Source organism: Balaenoptera physalus (assembly GCF_965194825.1).
Source record: "Balaenoptera physalus genome assembly, chromosome: 15".
Lineage (NCBI taxonomy): Eukaryota > Metazoa > Chordata > Mammalia > Artiodactyla > Balaenopteridae > Balaenoptera > Balaenoptera physalus.
The window spans coordinates 46,295,156-46,316,516 of record NC_138894.1 but is presented as its reverse complement, the minus strand read 5'-3'; the positions used below and the strand labels follow the sequence as shown (position 1 = coordinate 46,316,516).

At 35.6% G+C, this 21,361-nt stretch overlaps 1 protein-coding gene across 4 annotated transcripts in view; it reads left to right on the top strand.

Annotated features, from left to right (window-relative positions):
- Positions 1 to 21,126, top strand: part of SANBR (SANT and BTB domain regulator of CSR) — a 66,091-nt gene extending 44,965 nt beyond the window's left edge. For 2 of the 4 annotated variants that reach the window (XM_082426617.1, XM_082426616.1), the window contains 9 exons: positions 213 to 245; positions 1,512 to 1,611; positions 14,849 to 14,940; positions 15,707 to 15,724; positions 16,182 to 16,210; positions 16,289 to 16,362; positions 16,847 to 16,935; positions 18,834 to 18,925; positions 19,812 to 21,126. In XM_082426617.1, coding sequence (XP_082282743.1) covers positions 213 to 245; positions 1,512 to 1,611; positions 14,849 to 14,940; positions 15,707 to 15,724; positions 16,182 to 16,210; positions 16,289 to 16,362; positions 16,847 to 16,935; positions 18,834 to 18,925; positions 19,812 to 19,848 — 564 coding nt within the window. In that variant the 3' untranslated portion in view covers positions 19,849 to 21,126. The remainder of the gene's footprint in view (positions 1 to 212; positions 246 to 1,511; positions 1,612 to 14,848; positions 14,941 to 15,706; positions 15,725 to 16,181; positions 16,211 to 16,288; positions 16,363 to 16,846; positions 16,936 to 18,833; positions 18,926 to 19,811) is intronic. The other 2 variants (XM_082426618.1, XM_082426619.1) reach the window with 1 other exon arrangement.
- The last annotated feature ends 235 nt before the right edge of the window (positions 21,127 to 21,361 follow it).

Genomic DNA, 21,361 nt, shown 5'->3' with positions numbered 1-21,361 from the left:
TTTTTGTAGACATACACATTTTTTCTGGGCAGGGAATACAAAAGATTGTACTATATCATTTTTAGATGAGTTTAAAATTATGTTTCAACCTAGAAGGGAATGAACTTTTTAAACTTTTTCCAACTCTTCTACAATATCCATATGAAAATAAGGAGCTGCAATCTGGGTAGATGCAGATATATTAATCTCTTATTCCTTTGTCTTTTTTATAGTTCTTATCACTGAAAAACTGGACACTGCAGCTGGTAAGTGAGCAACTATATTTCACTTTCATGAATCTCTTTCTTCCTAAATCAAAGTTCAGTTTAATAGAATCTCATGAGTATCTAATTTTATAGATTTTAGTTAAATGTATATCATCCTTTTCAGCTTCTGTAATTTCACACTTATTAAAAAGTCATTGTTTAAAACAGACATATACTCCATTATCTGGCTGCATCATCCATAAGTTTTCTTAAATGACTTTTTTAAAGTCACTTTTAAGTCACATTTAGAACATTGAACAAAACAACATATCAATTAAGTTCCAATTATTTGGTTGTTTGATTGATTTATTGATTTTTTTGTTGTTTTTTACCTATTTGCCATTACTATGCTATCTGCCACCAGTATTCACAAGAATGGAATAGAAATTTGTATCAGTGATAACAGACAGTAGGGTAGATAGATGGAGGAAACTGATGCCGATACGTTCAGATAATCCAGTGCCACATTCACCCAGAGAATGTGCACATTTACTTGTTTATGAGACTACATTCATATTGGCAATTAGTGTATTTTAATCTTTTTTTTTTAGGTTTATTTATTTATTTTTGGCTGCATCGGGTCTTAGTTGCAGCACGTGGGATCTTCGTTGAGTCATGAGGGGATTTTTCGTTGTGCTGCGCGCGCTTCTCTCTAGTTGCGGCATGTGGGGTTTTTTTTTTTTTCTCTTTTCTAGTTGTGGCACGCAGGCTCCAGGGCACATGGGCTCTGTAGTTGTGGCACGTGGGTTCCAGAGAGCGTGGTCTCTGGTTTGCGGCACGCAGACTCTCTAGTTGAGGCGCATGAGTTCAGTAGTTGTGTCACGTGGGCTTAGTTGCCCCACGGCATGTGGGATCTTAGTTCCCTGACCAGGGATCGAACCCGCATCCCCCTGCATTGGAAGGCGTATTCTTTACCACTGGACCACCTGGGAAGTCCCTAATTTAATCTTAATATCAAGGAAAATACTTTCAATTGAGTGATAGAAGTGCAGTTCAACAAATACTGAGTACTTATAATGTGCCCATCACTCTGCTAGAATCTGTGAAGGAAATAAATTTTTAAAATATTTAATGTAATGCTATCCTGTCCTAAATGTAGAAATTCTTACATCCATTTCCTGAAAGTTGTGCTAGACAGTGGTCATTTTATCAGTTCTTGTTTGGCTCATTCATCCAAAATAAATTTAGATGGGTGTGTTTGAAAGAATTCATTGGTGATGTGATAATATACAGTTTTAATACGATGTATTTGTTTTTTTAATTCAGAAACAACAGTCATTATTTTCAGAAGAAGAAGAATATACCACTGGGTCTGAGGTCACTGAAGATGAAATTGGAGATGAAGAAGAAGTATCCAAGAAACAAAGTATGGATTTCTAAGTTAAAAATCAAGTCTCACTTTTATGAGGAGGGTATATTCCAAAGGATTTAATGCAAGGGATGAAGAATTGGCTTTATAAGTCTACATGGTAGGTTACAACGTGGAAAAAATAAATAATAGAGGCTTCATCAAGATTCCCTAACCCTGACACTAACACAGAATACTCATAAAATTATTTTTTTTAAAAAGTGCAGTATACTAAAATAATCTTCCGAGTTTTCATTTCAGGTGTAACCTAATGGGTTTCTCAAAATGTGTGACTATCTCATTGTACCTGAGATGATTTGAAGTGACACTCAAATGAAGCATTAAATAATAGTCATCAAAGTATGATTTTTTAAGTTAAAGCCATAACCTTATACACCTATAGAATGAACTTGTGTCAAAATTTTTCAACCCATTAGTGAGAGAAATAGCAGGGAAAGTTAGGATTAGGGTTAAGCATTTGAAGGCTCAGGTATTTGTAGGCATTTGAAAAAAGAATGTTAAAAAAAGATTGCAAATTAGATACAAAACTGATTAATGTCATACAAGGCAATAAACCCATAACCACTGGGGTTATCTTTGTTTTCCTTTTTTCCTTTTTTTGGCTCCGACACGCGGCATGCGGGATCTTGGTTCCCCAACCAGGGATCGAACCCGTGCCCCCTGCAGTGGAAGCGCAGAGTCTTAACCACTGGACCACCAGGGAAGTCCCGGGGTTATCTTTTCTATTAGACAGAAATCATTTGCATTTCTATTAGAAAAATTTGTAAGGTAACGTGAAACTTCACAGCATCTGGGCCTTCAATCAATAGTAGACAGGAAAGTCAAACATAAGGACATTCTCTTAGAGGATTAAGTAAGCAGTCCTCCAATATATCACTTAAAGGACATGCAGTCTTCCCTTTGTCTTATTTCTAAGTTTTATATAATTTTTCTTTACATGTTGAACTCCCCTAATGAAAAAACTAGTCATTTATCAATTATTTTTCAATACTAATTAGTGAAGGAGAAAATGCTACTATGTTGTGTGTGTGTGTGTGTGTGTGTGTGTTTCACAGTTGATTGAGGTATAGTTTACATGTAATAAAATTCATTCATTTTTAAGTGTACACTTTGATGAGTTTAAGCATGGTCATATAACCACCACCAAAATCAAGACCTAGAATATCACTCCAGAAAGTTTCCTTTTAACCCTTTTCACTCAGTTTCCTTTCCCCACTCCCAATCCCAGGCAACCACTAATCTGCTTTTTGTCACTGTGGTTTACCTTTTCTAAGATCTCATATAAATGGAATCATGAATAGCCTTTTGTTTCTGGCTTCTTTCACTTAGTATGATGTTTTTGAGATTCATCCATTTGTTGTGTGTATCAGTAGTTTGTTCCTTTTTATTGCAGAGTAGTGTTCCATTGTAGAAATATACCATAATCTGTTCATCCATCCACCATTTCATGGACATTTGGGTTCTTTTCAGTTCTTGGCTGTTATGAATAATGCTGCTGTGAACATTTGCGTAAAAGTCTGTGTGGACATATGTTTTCATTTCTCTTGGGTAGATACCTAGGAGTGGAATTGCTGGGTCACATGCTAAGTGTATGTTTAACTTTATAAGAAACTGCCAAACTGTTTTGCAAAGTGACTACCATTTTGCATCCCACCAGCAGTGTATGAGAGTTCCAGTCACTACACATTTGTACCAATACTTGGTATTATTGTGGTTTTTTTTTAATATTAGGCATTCTAGTGCGTGTGTAATTCTACACATCTTTTCATGTGCTTCTTGGTCATTTATATGTCTCTTTTGTGAAGTGTCTGTTTAAATCTTTGCCTTAAATCTTTTTTAATTGAATTGCTTGCCTTATTGAATTGTAAGAGTTCTTTATATATTTGTGGATACAAGTCCATATGTTTTGCAGATATTTTTCCCTAGTCTATGACTTGCCTTTTACTTTTATTAACATTGTCTTTTGAAAACAAAAGTTTTTAATTTTGTGAACTATAATTTTTTAGCTTTCCTTTTATGTTTCAGGCTTTACTAGCTAGGAAATCTTTGGCTACCCCAAAGTCACAAAGATTTTCTATGTTTTCTTTTAAAGGTTCTATGACTTAAGCTCTTATATTTAAGCATACAATCCCTTCCAGGTTAATTTTTGTGTGTGGTGTGAGGTAAGAGTCAAGATTCCTTTTTTTTTCCATAGGCATAGCCAGTTGTCCTAGTACCATTTGTTGAAAAGACTGTTCTTTCCCCATTGGATTACTTTAGCACCTTTGTTAAAGAATCAGTTGACCATTACATATGGATCTACTTCTGAACTTTGTTCTCTTCCATTGATTCTTCTGTCTTTACATCAGTATATCAATGTCACACTGTCTTAATTTTTGTAGTTTTCAGTGACTCTTGAAATCTAGTGGTGTGAGTCCTCCAAAACTGTTCTCTTGTCTTAGATTATTTTGGTATTTCTAGGTGCTTTGCTTTTCCTATACATTTTAGAATGAGTGTGGATATTTCTACACAGATATTGCTGGAATTTTTATTGGAATTGTGTTGAAGCTGTATGTTGCTCTTTTTTTTTGCCAATGGCAAGTCTTCCAGTCCATGAACACGGACTGTCTCTCCATTTATTTAAGTCTTCTTTAATGTCTCTCAATCATGTTTTGTAGTTTCACTATGCAAACGTAACATCTTTTGTTAAATTTGTTCCTAAGTATTTTCTTATGCTTTTATAAATGGAAGTAGGTTTTTTAAATTTTCCAATTGTTCATTAATGGTAATATTGAAATACAGCTGGTCTTTGTATATTGACTTTGTATTCTATGACCTTGCTAAATTGACTTAATTTTTCTTTGCTTATTAGATTCCTTTCAGTATGTATGCCTTTTATCTCTTTGTCTTGCCTTTTTGCGTTGGTTAGGACCTGATATTGAATAGAAGTGGTGAGAACAGACATCCTTGCCTTGTTCCTTATCTTAGGGGGAAAGCATTCAATCTTTATATTTGTAAAGATTTTTTTTTGATGTGGACCATTTTTAAAGTCTTTATTGAATTTGTTACAGTATTGCTTCTGTTTTATGTTTTGGTTTTTTTGGCCTCAAGGCTTGTGGGATCTTAGCTCATCGACCAGGGATCAAACCCACACCCTCTGCACTGGAAGGAGAAGTCTTAACCACTGGGACTCCAGGGAGGTCCCCTCAATCTTTAACCATTAAGTACGTAACGTTAGTTGTTGGCTTCTCATAAACGTCCTTTCTCAGGTTGAGGAGGTTCCTTTCTATTTCTAGTTTGCCACATGAATGGGTGTTGAATTTTGTCAAATGCTTTTTCTCCATCTCCTGGGATGATAATATAGTTTTTCTCCATTATTATATCAATATGATGAATTACATTGATTTTTCAAGTGTTACATCAGTCTTCCAATGTAAACTCCACTTGGTCGTGAGGTGTTTTTCTCTTTATGTGTCACTGTATTGGACTTGCTTGTATTTTGTTAAAGATTTTTTGTTTGTGTTCATGAGGGATATTTGTCTGTAGTTTTTTTGTTATGTCTTCTTCAAGTTTGTTATCAAGTTAATACCTCATAAAATGAGTTGGAAAATGTTCACTTCTCTTTTCTGAAAGAATTTGTGTAGTATTTGTATTCTTTGTCCCTTAAAAGTGTGGTGAAATTCAGCAGTAAACGCATTTGGACCTGAAGTTTTCTTTATAGGAAGCTTTTTAATTATCAATTAAGGTCTTTAATTAATATAGTGCTATTCAGGTTTTCTATTTCTTCTTGAATGTTTTGATAATTTCTTTCAAGGAATGTGTCTATTTTATCCAAGTTGTCAAATTTATTGGCATAAAGTTGCTCATGGTATTTTCTTATTATCCTTTTCTGTCTGAAGGATCTCTAGTGATGTCCCTCTTTCATTCCTGATATTGATAATTTGTGCTTTATCTCTTTTTCTTGGTCAGTTTAGCTAGGGGTTTATTAGTTTTATTGATCTTTTCAAGGAACCAGCTTTTGATTTCATTGACTTTCTCTATAGTTTGTCTATTTTATATTCCATTGATTTTCACTCTTATATTTACTATTTCCTTCCTTGTAATTACTTTGGACTTAATTTCCTCTTTTTTTTTAGCTTCTTAAAGTGGAAACTTAAATCATTGGTTTTTTACTTCTTTTCTAGTATAAGCATTTAAAGCTACAAGGTTCACTCTAAGCAGTGCTTTTAAGTATTCACAGATTTTGATATATCTTTTTTTCATTTATATTCAGTACGAAATATTTTCTAATTTCCCTTATGATTTTGTCTTTGACCCATGTGTTGTTTAGTAATGTGTTTAATTTCCAAATATTTTCAGATTTTTCTGGATACTTTTCAATTGTCGGTTTCTAATTTAATTCCATCATGGTCGGAAAATGTACTCTGTGGTTTCATCTTCTAAATTTTATTGACACATGTTCCAGATGTGCATGAAAACAATGTGAATTCTGCTGTTATAGGTGGAGTAGTCTTTAAATGTAGGGTCAAGTTGGTTTGATTTTCTGGTACAAGTCTTCTCTAATCATATTCTGACTACTTGTTCTATCAATTACTAAGAGAGTAGTATTGAAATCTCAAGCTATGCTTGTTAATTTACGTATTTTTCCTTTCAAGTCTGTCAGTTTTTGCTTTGTGTATGTGTTACAGCTTTGTAATTAGGCACATATACATTTATAGTGTATTGACTCTTTTATCATGATGTACCCCTCCTTGTCTATAGTAAAACTGCTTGTCTTAAAGTCTGTTTTGTTTAATATTAACATAATCACTCTGGATTTTTTTTGTTTACCATTTGGATGACATATCTTTTTCTATCCTTTTATTTTGAACTTCTTCATGTTTTTAAATTTAAAGTGTGGGGACTTCCCTGGGTGTGCAGTGGTTAAGAATCCACCTGCCAATGCAGGGGACACGGGTTCAAGCCCTCGTCCGGGAAGATCCCACATGCCGCGGAGCAACTAAGCCCATGCGCCACAACTACTGAGCCTGCGCTCTGGAGCCCGTGAGCAACAACTACTGAGCCCACAAGGCACAACTACTGAAGCCCGCGTGCCACAATTACTGAAGCCTGCGTGCCACAACTACGGAAGCCCTCACACCTACAGCCTGTGCCCCGCAACAAGAGAAGCCACCACCATGAGAAGACCACACGCCACAACGAAGAGTAGCCCCCACTCGCCTCAACTAGAGAAAGCCCGCACGCAACAACGAAGACCCAAACAGCCAAAAATAAATGAATAAATAAAATTTAAATTGTGTATCTTGTAGATAGCATATTGTTGGTAATTGCTTGTTTATCTAGTTTGACAATCTCTGCTTTTTTTTTTTTTAATTTTTGGCTGTGTTGGGTCTTCGTTGCTGTGCACGGGCTTTCTCTAGTTGTGGCGAGTGGGGGCTACTCTTCGTTGCAGTACGCGGCTTCTCATTGCGGTGGCTTCTCTTGTTGCGGAGCACGGGCTCTAGGCACGTGGACTTCAGCAGTTGTGGCTCGTGGGCTCTAGAGCGCAGGCTCAGTAGTTGTGGAACATGGGCTTATTTGCTCTGTAGCATGTGGGATCTTCCCGGACCAGGGCTCGAACCTGTGTCCCCTGCATTGGCAGGCAGATTCTTAACCACTGCGCCACCAGGGAAGCCCAATCTCTGCATTTTGACTGGAACATTTATTCTATTTATATTTAATGTGTTTATTGATATGGTTGTATCAGGTCTGCCATTTTACTATTCATTTTCTAATTTTTTCAGATGTTTTGCTTCTCTGTTTAGCCTTTCCTGCTTTTTTTGTGCTAAGAAAATAATTTTAGGATATTATTTAAATTATTTTATTTGCTTTTCAGTTATATTCTTTGCATTTGTTCTAAAGATTACAACATGCCTCTTTAACCTATCACAGTCTACTTAAAGGTAATATGAATTATTCCAGGTAAAATAGAAGAACCTTAAAATAACATATAGTTCCATTTTCTTCCCCTTCTTTCTGCGATTATTGTCATATATATGTGTATATAAATATCATATATCATGATATACATATACATTTATATACATAAATGTATATTTTTGCTTTACACAGTTATATGTCATTTAGAGAAGAATAAAAGAAAATATATACAATTAGTCTTTTCTATTTATCATTTGTCTCTGTGTCTTTGTTACCATCTGATGTTATTTTCTTTCATTCTGAAAGACTTCTTTCATTATTTCCTGTAGTGCAGATATACTAGTGAATTCTCTTATTTTTATTCATCTGAAAATGTCTTTATTTTATTTTTGTGGGTTTTTTTTAACATTTATTTATTTGGTTGCACTGGCTCTTAGTTGCGGCAGGCGGGCTACATAGTTGCGTCTCGAGGGCTCCTTAGTTGCAGCTCACTGGCTTCTTAATTGCGGCACATGGGCTCCTTAGTTGTGGCATGTGAACTCTAAGTTGAGGTATGTATGTGGGATCTAGTCCCCTGATCAGGGATCGAACCGGGGCCCCTTGCATTGGGAGCATGGAGTGTTAACCACTGTGCCACTAGGGAAGTCCCTTGCTTTTGTTTGTTTTTTTTTTATAAATTTATTTAGAGTGGGCAGACAGCAGAAGCAAGAAGAACTACAATCCTGCAGCCTGTGGAACAAAAACCACATTCACAGAAAGATAGACAAGATGAAAAGGCAGAAGGCTATGTACCAGATGAAGGAACAAGATAAAACCCCAGAAAAACAACTAAATGAAGTGGAGATAGGCAACCTTCCAGAAAAAGAATTCAGAATAATGATAGTGAAGATGATCCAGGACCTTGGAAAAAGAGTGTAGGCAAAGATCGAGAAGATGCAAGAAATGTTTAACAAAGACCTAGAGGAATTAAAGAACAAACAAACAGAGATGAACAATACAATAACTGAAATGAAAAATACACTAGAAGGAATCAATAGCAGAATAACTGAGGCAGAAGAACGGATAAGTGACCTGGAAGACAGAATGGTGGAATTCACTGCTGTGGAACAGAATAAAGAAAAAAAAAAAAAGAATGAAAAGAAATGAAGACAGCCTAAGAGACCTCTAGGACAACATTAAACGGAACAACATTCGCATTACAGGGGTCCCAGAAGGAGAAGAGAGAGAGAAAGGACCAGAGAAAATATTTGAAGAGATTATAGTCGAAAACTTCCCTAACATGGGAAAGGAAATAGCCACCCAAATCCAGGAAGTGCAGAGAGTACGATACAGGATAAACCCAGGGAGAAACATGCCAAGACACATAGTAATCAAATTGGCAAAAATTAAAGACAAAGAAAAATTATTGAAAGCAGCAAGGGAAATACGACAAATAACATACAAGGGAACTCCCCTAAGGTTAACAGCTGATTTCTCAGCAGAAACTCTACAAGCCAGAAGGCAGTGGCATGACATATTTAAAGTGATGAAAGGGAAGAACCTACAACCAAGATTACTCTACCCAGCAAGGATCTCATTCAGATTCAATGGAGAAATCAAAAGCTTTACAGACAAGCAAAAGCTAAGAGAATTCAGCACCACCAAACCAGCCCCACAACAAATGCTAAAGGAACTTCTCTAAGTGGGAAACACAAGAGAAAAAAAAAGACCTACAAAAACAAACCCAAAACAATTAAGAAAATGGTAATAGGAACATACATATCGATAATTACCTTAAACCTGAATGGATTAAATGCTCCAACAAAAAGACACAGGCTCACTGAATGGATACAAAAACAAGACCTGTATATATGCTGTCTACAAGAGACCCACTTCAGACCTAGGGACACATACAGACTGAAAGTGAGGGAATGGAAAAAGATATTCCATGCAAATGGAAATCAAAAGAAAGCTGGAGTAGCAACACTCATATCAGATAAAATAGACTTTAAAATAAAGAATGTTACAAGAGACAAGGAAGGACACTACATAATGATCAAGGGATCAATCCAAGAAGAAGACATAACAATTATAAATATATATGCACCCAACGTAGGAGCAGCTCAATACATAAGGCAACTGCTAACAGCTATAAAAGAGGAAATCGACAGTAACACAACAATAGTGAGGGACTTTAACACCTCATTTACACCATTGGACAGATCATCCAAACAGAAAATTACTAAGGAAACACAAGCTTTAAATGACACAAAAGACCAGATAGATTTAATTGATATTTATAGGACATTCCATCCAAAAACTGCAGATTACACTTTCTTCTCAAGTGCACATGGAACATTCTCCACGATAGATCACATCTTGGGTCACAAATCAAGCCTCAGTAAATTTAAGAAAATTGAAATCATATCAAGCATCTTTTCTGACCACAATGCTATGAGATTAGAAAACAATTACACAGAAAAAAACGTAAAAAACACAAACACATGGAGGCTAAACAGTACATTACTAAATAAGCAAGAGATCACTGAAGAAATCAAAGAGGAAATCAAAAAATACCTAGAGACAAATGACAATGAAAACACGACGATCCAAAACCTATGGGATGCAGTTCTAAGAAGTTTATAGCAATACAAGCCTACCTCAAGAAACAAGAAAAATCTCAAATAAACAATCTAACCTTACACCTAAAGGAACTAGAGCAAGAAGAACAAACAAAACCTAAAGTTAGCAGAAGGAAAGAAATCGTAAAGATCAGAGCAGAAGTAAAAGAAATAGAAACAAAACAATAGCAAAGATCAATAAAACTAAAAGCTGGTTCTTTGAGAAGACAAACAAAATTGATAAACCATTAGCCAGACTCATCAAGAAAAAGAGGGAGAGGACTCAGATCAATAAAATTAGAAATGAAAAAGGAGAAGTAACCACTGACACTGCAGAAATACAAAGGATCATAAGAGATTACTACCAGCAGCTCTATGCCAATAAAATGGACAACCTGGAAGAAATGGACAAATTCTTAGAAAGGTATAACCTTCCAAGACTGAACCAGGAAGAAATAGAAAACATGAACAGACCAATCACAAGTAATGAAATTGAAACTGTGATTAAAAATCTTCCAACAAACAAAAGTCCAGGACCAGATGGCTTCACAGGTGAATTCTATCAAACATTTAGAGAAGAGCTAACACTCATCCTTCTCAAACTCTTCCAAACAATTGCAGAGGAAGGAACACTCCCAAACTCATTCTATGAGGCCACCATCACCCTGATACCAAAACCAGACAAAGATACTACAAAAAAAGGAAATTACAGACCAATATTACTGATGAATATAGATGCAAAAATCCTCAACAAAATACTAGCAAGCAGAATCGAACAACACATTAAAAGGATCATACACTGTGATCAACTGGGATTTATCCCAGGGTTGCAAGGATTCTTCAATATATGCAAATCAATCAATGTGATACACCATATTAACAAATTGAAGAATAAAAATCATATGATCATCAAAAAAAAACCTTTTATATATTAACAAATAAAATCCAGTAAAAAAAAAAAAAAGGTTAATATATCAAGTAATTGACCAAGTAATGTTTATATCAGGAATGCAAATTTGGTTTTACATTTGGAAATACATTTCACCATATTAACAGAATAAAGGAGAAAATCCATATCATTGTCTAAAAAAAAATTTATTAATTTTATTAATTTATTTTTGGCTATGTTGGGTCTTCGTTGCTGCTCACGGGCTTTCTGTAATTGTGGTGAGCAGGGGCTACTCTTCTTTGTGGTGCACGGGCTTCTCATTGTGGTGGCTTCTCTCTTGCAGAGCACAGCCTCTAGGCGCATGGGCTTCAGTAGTTGCAGTACACGGGCTCAGTAGTTGTGGCTCCCGGGCTCTAGAGCACAGGGTCAGTAGTTGTGGCACATGGGCTTAGTTGCTCCGCGGCATATGGGATCTTCCTGGACCAGGGCTCGAACCCGTGTCCCCTGCATTGGCAGGCGGATTCTCAACCACTGCGCCACCAGGGAAGCCCCTTGCTTTTGGTTTGTTTTTTTTTTTTTAATTTATTTATTTGTTTATTTTTGGCTGCGTTGGGTCTTCGTTGCTGCACGCGGGCTTTCTCTAGTTGGGGCGAGCGGGGACTGCTCTTCATTGCGGTGCGTGGGCTTCTCATTGCGGCAGCTTCTCTTGTTGAAGAGCACGGGCTCTAGGCACGCGGGCTTCAGTAGTTGTGGCACGCGGGCTCAGTAGTTGTGTCTCACGGGCTCTATAGCGCAGGCTCAGTGGTTGTGGCGCACAGGCTTAGCTGCTCCGAGGCATGTGGGATCTTCCCGGACCAGGGCTCGAACCCGTGTCCCCTGCACTGGCAGGCGGATTCTTAACCACTGCGCCACCAGGGAAGTCCCTGCTTTTGTTTTTGAAGTACAGTTTTCTTGATATGTAATTCTTTGTTAATAACTGTTTTTTCTTTTAGCACTTTAAATGACGTTTCAATGTCTTCTGGCCTTGATTGTTTCTGATGAGAAGTCAGTCATTTTGATAAAATTGGTCTCATATATCTCATTCTTTTTCCTTGTTTTTTACAGAGGCTAAAATTTCCAGTGGTGGTAGTTTTCATTCTTGTCTTGTTCTTTATTCAATGATAATGCCTTTAGTGTTTAACCATTAAACATAATATTGGCCAGAGTTAAAAAATAAATATATGTCATTTCAGTGTCTTCTGGCCTCCATTGTTTCTGATGAGAAGTCAGTCATTGTGATAAAATTGTTCCCCTCTGTATGTAATGTGCACTTTTAATCATGCTGCTTTCCAGATTTTCTTTTTATCTTTAACTTTTAGAAGCTTAACTATGATATGCCTAGATGTGACTTTCTTTGTGTTTATCTTACTTGGGATTTGTTGACCTTCTTGGATCTGTAAATTAATGTTATCTTACAATCGTTATTTCTTTATGTTTTTTGCCCCTTTCTCTCAGTCGTTTTCTGGAGCTCCAGTACACCTATGACCTTTTGATAACTTCACATTCACTGATTCATTTTTCTGCCATTTCACATTTTCTCTTGAGCCCATCTGGTACATTTTTTCATTTCAATTATTGTGCCTTTCAGCTCTAGAATTTCCCCCTGGTTCTTTCATACTTTATGTTTCTCTGTTGAGATTCTCTATGTGCTTACTCAATACTACCATTTTTCCTTTGAACATATTTATAGTTGCTTTGAAGTTATTGTCTCCTAAGTCCAACATGCTGGCCCTCTCAGAATCAGTTGCTATTGACTGTTTCTTTTCTGAGTGTTTTCTGTTTCTTTTCTTTTCACTTTCTTTATCTCATAACTTTTCAGTGAAAACTGGACATCGTACATTATCTTTGTGCAACTCTGAAATCTCTTTTGTTCTTCTGAGGATTGTTGGGATTTTTGTTCTAGTAAGCAATTAACCTGCTGGAGCCAAACTGCAAAATCCGTCTCCTGGCTGGTATGCAGTGGATGGTGTTTTTCATAGGTTTTTTGGCTGCTGACTGCTACTACGTTAGCCTGCCCCCCCCCCAGGGGCCACACCAGCCTGTGTAATTTAGTAGTCAGCCAAGGATTTGGACAGAATTTATATTCAGATTTGGGGGCTCACCTGCTTAGTGGTTTCCTTGCTTTTTGGGTTCCCTCCTAGATTCCTACTTGTTTTCCCAGTTCCCAAGTCTGACCTCTGATACCTCAAGCCTATAAGACTCTTAGAAGCTCAAGCTAAAGGCAGTTCGGGGAAATCATTCGGTCAGAAGGCACAAGAAACTCCCACGTCTCACAAAGAACAGTTCTGTCTTGCAAGGATCAACACCCCACCCTAGTTTCTGCTTGCCTTTTTAGCTGGGCTTCCTCGGGTCTCCCATATACCTGCAGAGTTTAACACTCAGCTAGAAATTTGGGTGTAGTTTATACTCACATTTTAGACCTCAAGTCTCTTTCTTGCTTCCATATTTTCCCCTTTAAATTTCCAGCTTCTTGGGGATTCCCTGGCAGTCCAGTGGTTAGGACTCCACGCTTCCACTGCAGGGAGCATGGGTTCAATCCCTGGTCAGGGAACTAAGATCCCACAAGCCACGTGGCACGGCCAAAAAAAAAAATTCCAGCTTCTCTGTTGCTTCGAACTTTATCATCTTCTCCCTAGAACTCAAGGCTGTAATTTTCCTCCCTGAACTGGGGAGGTGGGGAGGTGCCCTCAGACAAGAAAGCCACAAACTCACAGTTCTTAGCTCGTGCATCTTTCAAACGTAAACATTGAACTTTCTATCTTCCTTTGACTGTTCCCCAGTACCTGCAGATGGTTGTTTATAATATTTTTGTTCTGTTTTTAGGGAAGGAATTGTCCAACCTTTTCACACTGCCATTATCATATGTCCCACCCTATCATGGCTTTTAGAAATTTATAACACTTAAATCTCCCACTTTAACAAAGAGACACGTCAGGGGCTCAGGGCTTGCCAGCAGGCAAATCAATCTATCCAGATTATTGATGTTGTGTTGTCTTTATTCTGTTATCTTCAAAATTATCTTCTATGTAGCACATTTTACAGGTTTTTCATTTATGGTAGTGATAAAGTTTCCCTTTTAAGATAGAGCAAAAAGTGTGAAGGTGGTGTACAAATAATTGACATTTGGGAAACAATGATCTAATGTGCTATTCTTAACCTTCAATCGTTGTTTTTAGAGAAATATTTCTTTCCCCTCCCTCTTTTTTGCCTCTCTCCTTTCTCCACTAAACTGTCAGCCAGAGTAAAGCAGAATACTGACTGCAGGAATGCCTTAGTTTCAAATATACTTTGTCCCAGATCTGGTTCTTCACAAGATCATTTATGTTCTACCTCCATTTTTACCTTCATAGCCCACCTCCTGCATGAACAAAAGACATTTTAAAGATTTTTTGTGAGCTCTTCTCTCCTCCCATTCTCAGATTGTGTTTTTCTGGGTTATAGTTATTTTTTATATAAAAAATTTGGAATTAGGAGGTGTGACTCCACTGTCAAATTAGATTCAGAGAAAGAAATATGGATAATTTCCCCAACATTTTTCTGTATTTAATTTCACTGGCACTTGGAATTCATTGCCCTCATTTTTTCTGCAAAGATTTTTACCAAGTAGAAAGAAGAAAAGTAATTAAAATGAACCTCTGTAAAGCACTTTTAGTTTGATTTCTCCATATATTTACTTTTTATCCCAAGGTAATTTGTTAGTTTTTAAAAACAATGTTTTATTTTTCAGTGGTTTTATTGTTTGAATGTGACAAGTTCATGGGAAAAGTATATGGGACTTATGCTCATAACATTGACCTTCTGTTATCAGGGAAAAAGGAGAAGCCAAAGAAATTCACTAAACAACCAAAAAAGCAGATGTCTTCACCCTGTGGTCAGAAGAAAGAAAAGGCATTGGAGAAGGTAACACTAAATTATCTATTACTATTCTAAAGTTCATATTGAGAAATAAGCAGGTACAGCCAGGAAAAATTCGAAAAAGAAGAGTAATGAGTGTCACAGTGGAATGCTAGCAGTGTAAAAATGAGTGAAGAATCACTATAAAGACCGAGATTAAAGATCTCTAAGGTATATTGACACATGAAAAAAGGAAAGTGAGTTTGGGAGAGAGAAATTAGGGGTTTGGGATTAGCATATACAAACTACTACTATATATAAAATAGATAAACAACAAGGTCCTACTGTATAGCACAGGGAATTATATTCAATGTCTTGTAATAAACTATAATGGAAAAGAATGTGAAAAAGAATATATATATATATATATATATATATAAAACTGAATCACTTTATGCCAGAAACTAATACAACATTGTAAAGTAACTATACTTCAATTAAAAAAAAAAGAAAAAAGGAAAAGTGCAGAGCAGTATGTATAGTGGCATATTATGCTACCATTTGTGTAGAATAGATGAAGGAATATATATGAATTTTCTTGTATATCCATAAAATATCTGTGGAAAGCTATACAAGAAATTGATAAAATTAGTTGCCTCTAAGGAAGGGAACTGAATGTCTGGGGGACAGAGGCTTTTTACTGTATGTGCTGTTTGTACTTCTTGAATTTTGAACCAGTATTACTTACTCAAAAAATAAGTAGGCTTTAAATTTTTAAAATAAATATTTTATGACCTTTTAAAATTATTCTTATTTCCCCATGCCTTCAAAGGAAGGAGTAAAAAGCCAGGTAGGAATAAGAGAACAGTATAACTACAGTTGGCTAAAAGAGAAACTATAGATTCTAAAAATGTGTGAAAAGCTGGCGTTCAAACAAGTTCCACACAATATATGTTGGACGGGTTGTACGTTCATCTCCATGTTAAGGACCAGAGGCACAGAATGAGTGAATTCTAAAAGATTGCATAGAGGTGGGGGGCTTCCAGGTCAGACAAATAAAACTGGGTTCAAATTCTAGGTCTGTTTCTCTGTGGACAAGTTTCTTAACTTCTCTGAAGCTGTTTATTATAGAGATAATAGTAGCACCTATCTCACATGATAGTTGCAAGGCTTCAGTGAAAGAATGCTTGTAACGCTCTTGGTACAGTATCTTTCACCCAATAAATGTAAACTCTTTTTGTATTACCTATAACGCTAATCAGTACATATGTTCTAATTGGGCCTTAATGTTGTCTACTTTTTTTTAGTCAACTTCTAGAGATGTGTCTCCTTTCATGTGAGTATTGCTCCTTAATCCAGTCAGATGTTCACTGTAAAAGCATCAGTGCTGACTTTTGTTTAATTTTTTCAATAGTGTGAGTATGCAGAAGAATAAGTGGGATGCCACAAGATCCTTGAGATTCAACCAAGATGCGCAAAGAGAAGATGGTAAGTTTTATTATTTGTGTAATGTACAAATTAGGTCTAAATAGCAATGATAGGAATCTTTTATTTTATGAAGTATGCTGAATAGCTTTAAAGATTCCAACTGGAATAAGGCCCAGAATTAGCACATTCCCTTAGGCATCAACCAGAGTTTCATTACTAGACAATCCCAGTAGATAATATGTTGTTTTATGTATCTGTCATTTTGAGACCTCTCAGACTGACTTTCACCCACTACTTCCACTCTCAAGAAGGCTGAATATGTCTTAGGCTGACTTACAGTAATATTAAAAGCTGCACAGTTATCTGTATATGAGCCATTTTGCCACTTGCAGCCTAAAATACTTCAAAGATAAATAGGTGTATGTGTCTATAAATAATATCCAATGATATTTTCATAAACTCTTGATGATTGCAATCTTCTTTAAGAAATAAAAGTAATAAAACATCCTCATAAAAAGTAAGGTTTATTAATTTTTACCTTCAGATCAACGACGGATGTCTGAAATTACAGGGCACCTAGTAAAGATGAGATTGGGTGATCTGGACCGAGTCAAGTCAAAGGAAGCAAAAGAAGTAAGAATTATTTACTCGTGTACTGTGCTTGCTTGGATATGCCTTCCTACTTTATTTTCATCATAAGTATAAAGATGCTTTATAATTTTAAAAGAATAAATTTTTTATGTCTTTTTATATTCTGTACCAGTTAGCCTGTTTGTTCACGTAAGTTTTTCACCACCTCTTACAGTCCATAGGTCCTCTCTATAACACACATAGTAAAGTACGTTGTTACTGAAAGTGTAATGTCCAACCAAGAGCAGATTAACTCTGCACTGCAGACTGTCCAGAGGGTGACCCCCTGGAAGTTGCTAATTTTCATCAACTCTGCATGCACTGCTTAGACGTTATCTTTAAAATAAGATGTTATCTTGCTGAAAATGATCACAAGAAATACCTGTACTCTTACGGAATTACATGTTAGTCATAACATTATGTATCGTCATTAGTACCAGTATTATGTATTCACAGTTACACTTGCCCCTAATTCTTTTATTTAAAAATTTACTTCCCTACAAGAAGAAAACACAGGAAAAAAATCTTTATCACCATGGGTTAGGCAAATATTTCTTAGCTACCACACCAAAAAGCATTATCCATAAAAGAAAAAAATTGGCAAATTGGACTTCATCAAAATTTAAAACTTATTTTTGAAAGACATTATTAAGAGAATGAAAAGACAAGCCATAAGCTATGAGAATATATGTGTAAAATATTTATCTGGTAAAGGATTTGTATCCAAAATATATAAAGAATTCTCAAAACTCAATAATAAAATAAACAATCCAGTGACAATAAGTGGGCAAAAGATTAACCATACACTTCAGAAAGAAGGGATATAGGTGGCAAATAAGCACAGGAAAAGATGCAACATCATTAGTCATTAGGGAAATGTAAATTAACACCTCAACAAGATACCACTATACACCTACTAGAATGCCTAGAAAAGTTTTGTTTTGTCTTGTTTTGTTTTGGCTGCGTTGGGTCTTCGTTGCTGCGCGCGGGCTTTCTCTATTTGTGTCGTGCGGGGGCTCTTCTTCATTGTGGTGCGCAGGCTTCTCATTGCGGTGGCTTCTCTTGTGTGGAGCGCACGGGCTCTAGGCGTGCAGGCTTCAGTAGCTGTGGCTTGAGGGCTCTAGAGCACAGGCAGGCTCAGTAGTTGTGGCACACGGGCTTAGTTGCTCTGCAGCTAAAAAAGTTTTTTAAATATGCTGGCAAGAATATAGAGCAACTGGAACTCTCGTATATAGCTAGTAAGGATGCAAAAGGGAATGGCTACTTGGGAAAACAGTTTAGCTGTTTCTTATAGCATTAAATGTTTACTTACCATACAGATCATTTCACACATATCTTTACAGTGGCTTTATTTAGAATTGCCAAGAGCTAGAAACAACCCAAATGTCCTTTACATGATAAATGAGTAAGACTGTAGAATAGATAAAAAGAATGAGCTATTGATACATGTTGCAACATAGATGAATATCCTACACATTATGCTAAGCAAAAGGAGCCAGATTCAAAAGGCTACAGACTGTATGGTTCTATTTATATAATGTTCTGGGAAATACAAAAGTATAGGGACATAAAACAAGTCAGTGGTTGCCAGGAATTGGTAGTGTCAAATCGTTGGACTTAAAAGGGGCACAAGGGGATTTTCTTGGGGTGTTTGAACTGTTTTATGTCTCCATTATGAGTGGTTACACAACTGTATGCACTTGTCAAAACTCAGAACAGTGCACTAAAATGGGTGAATTTTACTTATATAAAATAATAAAAATAAATTGTAACTCAGAGCCTGAATTTAAAAAATCAAAATAAAATTACTTCTAAGTTAACAAGTAATGCCATTTCAATAAAGCAGAGCTTCTACTGGTTCCTTAACGATAATAACTTAATTTTTCTCCTTTATTCTGCAGTTTGCAGGAGGTATTTATTCCAGGCTCGAAGCACAAATCAAGGCCTCAGTGCCAGTCAATGCACGGCAAAGCAGCTCAGAGAAAAACACAAGGTGAATCAGCATAAATGAATTCAGAATGCCACTAGCTTTGAAGTGATTTTTTTTTTTTTTGGAAAAATCATATGAACACTAGAAGCACATAATTTGAGTTTGGTTTTATTTTGTTTCAGGGATTTGATCATCAAGACATTAATTAGAACCAGATTTTAACTTAAAAGTTAAGACTTTAAAAGGTCATGATCACAAAATTTAATGAAAGTATACGTTTTTAAAAGTTTTTTGTTTATTGAGTCAGCTCCGTTCTGATCCAACTGTGATAAAAATGTAAGCTATAGTGTGAATTAGCAGAATTTTTATACTATTTGTAGATAATATATTACTACTTTATATAAATCATTGAAACTTTTCTTGTTTCTTGTTCTATCTCTCTTAATAAAATCTAATTTGTATGTTCTGTGTCATTTTACAGCACAGATTTTTTTTGAAAGATTAACAGTTACTGAGATTTGATTATTAATACTACAGATCCAAATGCCTTATCTGCAATTCTGAAATCCAGAAAGCTCAGAAAGCCAAAAGCTTTTTTCATACATTTGTGGCAACTCAAGCCTGACCTGAGCTACTGTGGTACTATTTATAGTTTTTACTTATCCCACTTAATGTAAATGCTCATTTGTTTCACTGAAGAAGTATTAATGTGTTTGGTTGTGGGGCACTGCTCCAGATTCATGATATACAATATATGTACATATTATTTCCCCCAAATTAAAAAATATCTGAATTCCAAAATACATCTCCAAGAATTTTTGAAAATGGATTATGGAGCTACATGAAGTTTCATTAAACTTTGACACTGTCAAGCAAACATGACCTAAAGCAGTGGCAACTTATTGTTTTAGAAGCACCTCTGACCTTCTTTTCTGTTTAAAAAATCTAGGTCTAAAAGTCGTTTTGGTCAAGGTCGGCCTGCATAAAGCACCTTAAAATATAACTAAGAAGACAGAAGACTCACCTCTGGACATTTGAAATTGCTCATCACTTCTTGAAGGTCTTCAGAACGATGACTTCTAAATGTTTTAAGTTATTTATTAATTATTCTTGCAAGCCACATAAATCGTAGTGCTAAGGGAAATATATAGTTAGGTCTTATGAAATCTAATTGTAAATATGAAACTTCTTAAACCTAATTTTCCTTTGGTGTGATGCTAGGCTATGTAGAAAATTAGTATTTACAGATTTGCATAGTTAAGGCTCCTAGTATTTGTTATCCTTTATTTATTTGAAAGAGAAGAGGTCTAAACTCTCAAGCAGCTAAGAGTTTTTTAAGACCTTAAAAATTAGGGGAACACAGCTGGTAGTGGTATGGTACATGTGCACTAATTATAGTATGTCTTTTGGGCTGTAAATCTTGGGATAGCACTGAGAACTGCAATTTGTGTGATGAAATTTCCAGTGATGCTAATTTTAAGTTTGCATGACTATTAAGGAGTTACAGATCTCAAGACTGCATTAAATAAATTTTCAAGATGAAGTAGTTCCTGTGTTGGGCAGAAGCCTTAATTTTTTTCAGCATTATTCCATAGAAAGCACAATGTTAATCCAACTCTTTTTTTTTTTTTTTAGTTGTGTTTTTTTTGTTGTTGGTTTGGTTTTTTTTAGTTTTTAGTACTTATTATTGGTCATCTGAGCTGGAATTACTGATTATTACCTCTTTCTTCTGTGAAGCTAGTACCATTCTGAATTTGTTAAAATAATCGTTGATAACTTTAAGGCTAGTAAATCATTTCAGTTGTATGAGACACCCTCTGTACAGTTCTCAGGGCACTAAAACTCAACCATATTTCTATAGCCATTCGAATAGCCCCTTAAAACAGTTATAATTAGTTATTACTTTAGAGATGTCTAGAAGGAAAGATTCCCAAATACATTTGATGGATGAAAAATTGCATATATTTAAGAAAAGTCAAAATCAAATTCTATTCTATAGATCATGTTTTAATTTTCTAACCAAGCAGAAAGAGTGCTCAGGGAAAATTTGTTCCAAACCATAAGCATATAAAAATTATGTGTTTGGAAATTACTTATATGTAGGTCTCTGAAAAACTTTAAGATGCACTGTTTCTATTTTTAGTCTTCCTTTGCCTTATAATTGAAATTTCTTCAAATTAGAGAACAGACTTTAATAGTGTATGATAGAACAGCAATTTCTATTGAAATGTCCAAGTGTTACACTCAGTTTAGACATACAGAAATCATTATTTTTAATGAGTGTTTTAGTTGGTAAGTGAAGCTAGATTTTATTTGATGTTATATGTATGGCTTTGCCAAGATTTTTGAACTTCTGTTTGGAAATTTTGTTGCAGTCGATATATTTTTCAATTGTTTGATATTTTTGAAACAGATTATAAAATTTTTATTTTCAAAAGAAAATGTTTTATACTACATGATCTGTACACCCTGTTAAATACCAGCGTCTTGTTTAGTTTA